This window comes from Rutilus rutilus (genome assembly GCF_951802725.1).
Source record: "Rutilus rutilus genome assembly, chromosome: 1".
NCBI lineage: Eukaryota > Metazoa > Chordata > Actinopteri > Cypriniformes > Leuciscidae > Rutilus > Rutilus rutilus.
Window position 1 is genome coordinate 557,668 of NC_140209.1, and position 7,672 is coordinate 565,339.

The window sequence follows — 7,672 nt, forward strand, 5'->3', positions numbered from 1 at the left end:
AAATGTTACAGTTACAACAATAATTACAATTTCAACAATATTTCAAGTGTACTCTTTCTTTGTAAAAAAGAAAAAGAAAAAAGATTATAGGCCTACATTTTATCATATGTATTCATTATTTTGAATATAGCAAATATATATATATATATATATATAGTTTAATACGTTGCTTATACAAATACATTTTATTTCAACATATTCCAGTCGATTTTTACTCATCTCAGTAGGCTATAGCAAAGCAGTTTATTCTTTCACACACAGACGCGCGATTCAAACAGTCTTTACAAATATGTACCCTTCATTCATCTCACAGAAAGGCGAGTCATTTTATAGAAATGCGATTCATCTTTTTGCGGTTTACATAGGCGGTTATTCCATAACGTTATTCCACATCAACACTTGAGAAAAGAAAACAGCCTACCTCACTCCTCAGCGGGATCTGCTCTTCATATCAGGAGATATTGCTCCTCATATCAGCACTGTTCTGAGAAACTTTTCTCCATAAGGTAGGTTATATTATGCCTCACTCGATTGCAACGCGCTTTGTTTACAGCTGATGTGGGCGTTCTCAGAATTTGCGTTTGAATAGCACGCGCTCTCCGGGGAGTGGTCAAATTACTTTTGAATGGCTCGTAATGAGCTCGACTGGAGTCGCTCTCTTTTTGTACAGATTACAGAAGCTGAGAATATTTGTTTTTTATATAAATTACTTCATTTAAAAGATGCGATCTCAAGCTTTATGCCCGTGGGTCTGTTTGCCTGTTTGACTGAATTTTCGCGGAGTTATAGATCATTTTCGAACGTGTTTCAAATGGGAGTTTACTGACAGAGAGAAGGCAGAAATAGCATCTTGTTAATTTTTCTTTATTTGTCAAAAAGCAAAACACTTTATTTTTATTGTGAGTATACAGAAAAAAAATAGAAACTGAACAGGATCGATTGATGTATTACACGAAAATGAAAGATCAAAATTAACAGAGCATTTAGTGTTTATTTTCATTGCTAAAAAAAAAAACCGAGCAAAACGCGCGGGCGCGTTTTTGGTCCCCAGAGGGTTAATAGCAATCAATGAAATGTTTAGACCCTTACTGATAAGTAAATCTAGAGTGTGTCCGCGATTGTGTGTGGGTCCATGTACATGCTGAGTCAGATCAAAAGTTTTTAAAACAGTTTTGATTTCTTTTGCCATATTGTTCTCTGCATTATCTATGTGGATGTTAAAATCTCCAGCAATGGCAAAACAGTCAAACTCTGAGGTAATTGTTGATAACAGTTCTGTAAAGTCCTCAGCAAAGGCTGGAGAGTATTTTGGAGGCCTGTAAATAATGATAAGTAAAATGCGTGGAGCACCTTTTAACACAAAACCCAGATATTCGAAAGAAGGGTAATTCCCAAATGATATTTGCTTACATTGATAGATATCTTTAAAAAGAGCAGCTAGACCCCCACCTCTCTTAACAGCTCTGCAGACACTCATAAAAGTAAAGTTAGGGGAGGGCGAGCTGGGCCCGCAGGCTTTGGTGGTAGCGGTGCCGGTCGTTTTTTGGTTGGTATCTGGGGGCTTGCAGCAAAAGAGTGGGATAGTCTGGTTCCAGCATACAACAGTTCTTCCATTTTCTGTGAGAAGCACAGAAGTGGCGATGCTGGAGAGAGGGAAAAAGTGTCTGGTGAAAGGGGCTGTTCCTCTGGTGTTATAGGAGGCTGTGATATGATGTCCTGGCTTCCCTGGCTGTTTTCCAGGAAGTCGTCCTTGGGTGCTGAATCTTGGAGCATTTCTAATATGTCTGTCTGTGGTGAGCTCTGTGTGCAGGGCTCAGCTGAGATTGAGTCCGTGAGCAGAGGTTGTTGTGGCAGAGTGGTGTTATCATTGTCCTTGTGTGATATGTCAACCGCATGTCCATTTTGCTGCTGAACTGAAGTCCCGTGGTCATTCATACTGTGTCCAGGTGTGTGTGTGCCGTTCAGTTTGAGTGGATTGGCACACATTGCAGAAGGATGATTGAGGGAGAAGTAGATATTGTCCTTTAACACTCTTGAACCAAGTTTGTTTGGATGTCGGCCATCCCGATGAAAAAGTTGTCTCTGACTCCAGAAAAGATTGAAATTGTCAATGAAGTTTACTCCTTTTATATTGCAGGTTTTTTGCAGCCATGTATTTAGCCCAAGCAACCGTGAAAACCTGTTTGTTCCTCTTGCTGGGAGTGGTCCACTGATGAATGTTTGAACTTTCAGTCTTTTAAGTGTTTCAAAAAGTTCATTTAAATCCTTCTTAAGGAGTTCTGACTGCTCTTTATGAATATCATTCTTCCCCACATGTATGATGAGTCGATTAGCAGTCTTATGTTTCATCAGAATGTTCTGAAGTTCCCTGTTTACATCAGAAGTTGTTGCTTGTGGAAGGCAGCACGTAGTTGTATCCCTGCTGCTAATGTTTCTGATTATGGAGTCCCCCACTATCAGAGTCCTGGGCTCGGCTGCGCGCTGAGCTGAGTGTCGCTGTCTGCTCGACCTTGAGCGCCAGTTAGCATCAGTGTTAGCTACTGGCCCATTCAGTCTGTTTTCGATCACATTCATCACATTTGGGGATTCCTCATTTACATTCATTAGTACTTCAAATCTGTTCTCAAGATGTATAGGTGGTGGTAGTAGACCAGTGTTTGCAATCCTTGTTAGAACTGTATCGGTAGAGGATGCTACTGCGGCAATATGTGATGCTCGTGACAATCTGATGTCTGTCGAGTGCCTTTGGGTCTCGCTCCCTGTTTGTGCCATAGATTTGTAAGTCGATCGGCTTGTTTCTCTACCTGTCGAGGAGCACTAGTTTCATGGGACTCACTGGCTGTATGCTGAGGGTGTCCATGACGAAACTCTGTTGTGTGCTCCGTCTGGTTTGGTGGTCCCGTAAGTAACTTTGTTTCAAGAACTGCAATCCTTTGTAAAAGTCTGTGGCAGTTGGTGCAGCAAGTAGATTCTTGAACCAGAATAGGCATTTTCTCTCTTATCCTTATGAAGGCAGTTGTGTCGTCTGAGCACTGTGCTGATTTGCTGAAGTTAAAATGAGGTGATAAGAGGAAATAAAATATAAAAATATAGGAGATAAAATGTAAAAGCGATAGAGCAAAGCGCGGAGCAGTAAGCAAGGGCGTCCGAACAGTAGCTGAGCAGGAAGTCAATCCTGCTCAGTGCTTCAAGTCTGACCTCTCAGTGGGTCCATCAGGGTGTCGTGAGGTGTTTAAGACCCAATATCTAGCTCTCGGTTATTGAAGCGGCTTCTCAACTACAACTCGCTTCAGTGGACTTACAGATACATTACCAGCTCATGAAGGGGAACAAACATCTCAGGAAAGGAGACTTATTAAACACAACTGCAGAGGTTTATTAAGAAAATTATAGCAATCATTCAAAATGAAAAAAGATGCTAAAACCAGGAATGAACAGACAAGATCCAAGAATCCTCAAATCAGCTCCATCACACAGAACAGAGAGAGATTATACAGTCTGAGTCTGTCCATTACTGTATTAATATTATATTTAAAGCAGTTTACATATGAAGCGCAAGAGAATGACTTTCAACACTGTAGGCAAATATATCCATAAAATCCATATAAATGAAAATAAATCTGGCTTTTTATATGTAAAAATGTTTCTCTGTTTTCTGAGAAGAAGAAAATAAAACAATGAACAATCCTCTGTAAGTTTTTGCTATTGTAAATATTGCTGCAGATTGGCTCTAAACTCATCAGTATTTTATTCTAATATTGTCGGCATCTCTATTTCCTCTGGGTGCTTCGAGTCCTTCCTCCCTGCAAAATAAAAGCATTGACTGACCTCTCGTATGTGTTTTTATCATGATTGCAGATTGTTCCAGATCAGATGAGTGTGAATCATCAGATTGTGTGCGGCTCAAAACTCACCAGCTCTTCTTGCACAGATGATCTGAAGAAGAATCACAGTAGGAGCAGCAAACACTGCCATCTCAACAATAATCACAATCACTGCAGGAAACATGAGAGGAAGAAGAGAAACTGTACATGACTGAAGTCAAGGGTATTCAACTATCAACAGTTATTGATGAAGCATTTACAGACTGACTGATAGTTTAATGTTATAAAGCTGTCAGTATAAATGAACGTGTCGTACCTCTGTATAATGATACAGCAGTCACACACACTTCAGTTTCTGATGCTGGATCAGCTGGATCTGTGGATCACGTCTGTTAGTTCAGTTCAACACATAATGCCACATATACACAACATCATCATCACATAATACTGGAGCTTCACATCACAGAAATGATGAATATGTGCACGAGTCTGTCATCTATTATCTTCTTACTTCACTCTCAAGCTGTCAGGAGGAGAATGGTAGTAGTTGAGAAGAGACTGTACTGTATTACTATATAACTGTAATGATTCATGTCTGTGTTCATCTGTCTTGTCCCGTGTTTAGCAGTTCCCCGTTATGTTGATTAGTCTCCCCAGGTGTTTCTTATTTACCACGCCCACTTGTTATCTTGTTTAGCTTGTTTGCATTTGTATTTAAACCTCTGTGCTTCAGTTGTTGTTTGTCGGTCGTTGTAGCTGTTTCCATGTTCCTGTCCTGAGTTCTGTGTTCTGTTGTCTGCCTGGATTTCCTGTTTGTTTTATTAAAGTAATGCTTGCATATGGATTCGCTCTCCGCTTCATTCCTGCCTCATCATAACAATAACTGTATTACTGTGTTACTGTATAATTTATTCCTGGTTTATATGAGAGTGAAACACAGTTGAGCTTCTGCAAATAAACCTTCAGCTTGAATGAAGGACATAAGCCTTATAATTCCTAAAGCCGACCTCCTACATGGGTCATACTAGGCTTTAATACACTCGTCTGATTTATGCAATATATCATGTATGACCCATGTAGGAGGCCAATATTGGAAATTATAAGGGTTGTTATGCAGTTTATGACTTTGACCACTAATATTTTACAACTCCAAAACGTATGAAGCCATCAGAAAGAGTAGAGCCAATCTGTGGAAGTTTCCACAAATCTGTCAGAAAAGAGTGTTTTCTCACCTGAATACTTGACAGTGAATCTGACTGAGGTCTTGAGCTGATTTCTGCGAGTAAGCTGACATCTCCACTCTCTGTTGTCATCTTCATTCAGGAGTGTTGTAGTCAGAGTGATGATACAGCGACCTGATAATAATATCTGATATCTGGAGTCTGTCTTCAGATCAACACCAGCCTGATTCACCCACAACAGCTCAAATCCATCATAACGAACCCAATCATCACATGAGAGTAGAGAATACAACTGACAGGAGAGAGTCACAGAGCGGCCTGGACTGATCTCAGTCTGTGAGGATGAAGATGATGATGATGATGATGATGATGGAGACACTGAAACTGAACACAAGACACAAATCACAGACTCTTCAATCATCATCTGAGTTTAAGGGGAGAATCTGCCCTTTTTAAATTGACCACATAATCATAAACTTACCATGAAGAACATACAGATAAACATCAGCATCATCAAAATAAACATCAGCATCAGGTCCTTGTTCTCCATTCACATATTGTTGGCATCTGTATAATCCATAATCTTCTCCTGTGACGTTCTTGACGTTCAGAGAGCAGTCAGACTCCAGACTCAGTCTCTCATGTCTCTCTGTGTCTTTATTCTTTATCCCTCCAGTAATCAGTTTAACTGCTGAATGACTGTTATCGTAGGTCCATGTAGTTGATTTGCAGCCAGAAAGAGCTTTATTACAGGGCAGAGAGACATTTTCACCAGAACTGATGAACACATCCACTCCACTGGTTCCTGAAACACAGTATATCTCAGTGATCATTATGATATATATATTAATAAATGAAACATAAAACACACCAGCATAAAAAGCAGAAGTTTTAAATCATAGTATTTTTCCTGACTTAAAGCAAACAACACACTCTCCAGAATAAACTATTAGTCTTTATCAGAGAGCTGTTCAAATCACTGACACACTCTTAATATGAAGATAATTCTTCATCATCAGATGTTTGAGTGACACTATGTCCAGTATCAGGAATAATACAGTATGATCTGTGTGTATCAATACACAACTCTGAGATCACAACGTGAATGTGTGCAATAATAAACTGAGCATGTTCAAATGAACTCTTTCCAGACTAATTCCACTAAATGTCTTTAGAGAAAATACAGATTTCTTTACCTGTGAGAAGTGAAGAGAGAATGATCAGTCCCAGCAGACACAGATCACACTTATCAGCCATTTCCTGTTTCTGTCAGTCTTCCTCTTCATTATATATAGTTACAGCTCCTCCTTTAAACATCATCAGCTCCTCCTGTGGTTATTAACTTCCTCTCATCTGACCAACCAACCATCACTGGTGAAATAAACATAAAGCCTAATGTTGCAGTGCATGATGGGAACCACCAATCAAAGCTCATCCATGTCTCCCAAAATAATCATTATTGCTAATATAGCGTATAACTGTTGAGCTGAGTGAACCTGAAGGTAGTGATGGTGAGATGAAGCTTCATGAAGCTTTAAAGCTTTCCAGCCTGATGTGTGTAAAAGTGGTTGATTTCTTCAGGTTTGGAATGCACACAGCGACACCTGCTGGTCAATGCTGATATCATGCTGAACAAATCCTCAGTGGTGTGTTATGGAGATTAATTTGACTTCATGCAGGGCTGCCAATGCTGAGAATCAGGCAATCGACACTTTTCACTCGCTCTCACGACACACATCCAGTTTCTCACGCAGAGGAAAATCATGAAGCAAAGAGGACTGACACCGACAGACAAGGTTACTATTGATATGAAACACACTCTCATCTCTCAGATTCTGTCCATTTTATCAAGAAATTCAACAATAAATACGGTTTTGGTGCTTGTAAATGTGACGTGACAGATCTCTGTATCGCCTGAACCGATCATCTCTTACTCTTCACTACTAGTTAATAGCAAATAAACACGAATGAACAATAGGTGTGTTGAAAGATACAGTACAACTTACCGAAATGTATATCCCTCATACATAATATCGATCAGTCAGTGTTTTTCACCGGCGGAAGAGCTCAATAACAGCTGGAGAACACTATAACCTACACGTGACGTTACATTTACCTCAGGAACATTAATGACCATAGCACGCTAGTTGGCTAGACAAATTAGCTAGAGGAGTATTTTTCTAAATATGTGCACTATATTACATATTTATTATATTTGTTTGCATATATCGTTAAAATATTATAACATTATTATAATAAAAACCCTATTATATTTAATTTGAGTTGTTATTTTTAAACATTAATAATTATAAAAGCTGATTCTTTACTGATTATATTACAAAGAGCCAACTAAACCAGTTTATATTTGTACTATAATGATTGTATTGTTTTTAAAATGAATAAAAATTGTGTTGTTTGGGCGCAGTGACACATTTCCCCCATTAGAGGCAGCAAAACTCCACTGGGACACACAGGTTTGATTTGTTATTAGCAGTAGTTTTCCTTTCTCAAATATTACGCACACGCACACATTCACATATATTTTTTATTACACACATACAGATTTTTTTTATACTTTTTTTGCAAGTACGGATAGTGTGCTGGAGTTCCTTGTGTTTTGTTTATTACACATATATATATAATGTCTAGTATTTAGACAGTAGGCCT

At 38.9% G+C, this 7,672-nt stretch overlaps 1 protein-coding gene and 1 long non-coding RNA gene across 2 annotated transcripts; both read right to left on the reverse strand.

The window, feature by feature from the left end:
- Nucleotides 1-3,458: 3,458 nt before the first annotated feature.
- LOC311275591 lies at nt 3,459-4,208 on the reverse strand. The gene is made up of 3 exons (XR_014624953.1): nt 4,141-4,208; nt 3,915-3,995; nt 3,459-3,803 (listed from the first exon to the last, which is right to left on the reverse strand). It is a non-coding gene; the product is annotated as an uncharacterized lncRNA (long non-coding RNA).
- A 783-nt stretch (nt 4,209-4,991) lies between these two features.
- Nucleotides 4,992-5,838, reverse strand: LOC311297600 (uncharacterized protein; the record flags this gene model as incomplete). The annotated part of the gene is made up of 3 exons (XM_084419964.1): nt 4,992-5,011; nt 5,057-5,383; nt 5,487-5,838. The coding sequence occupies 3 exons, from the start codon at nt 5,836-5,838 to the stop codon at nt 4,992-4,994; spliced, it is 699 nt and encodes a 232-aa protein (XP_084276090.1).
- Nucleotides 5,839-7,672: the final 1,834 nt, after the last annotated feature.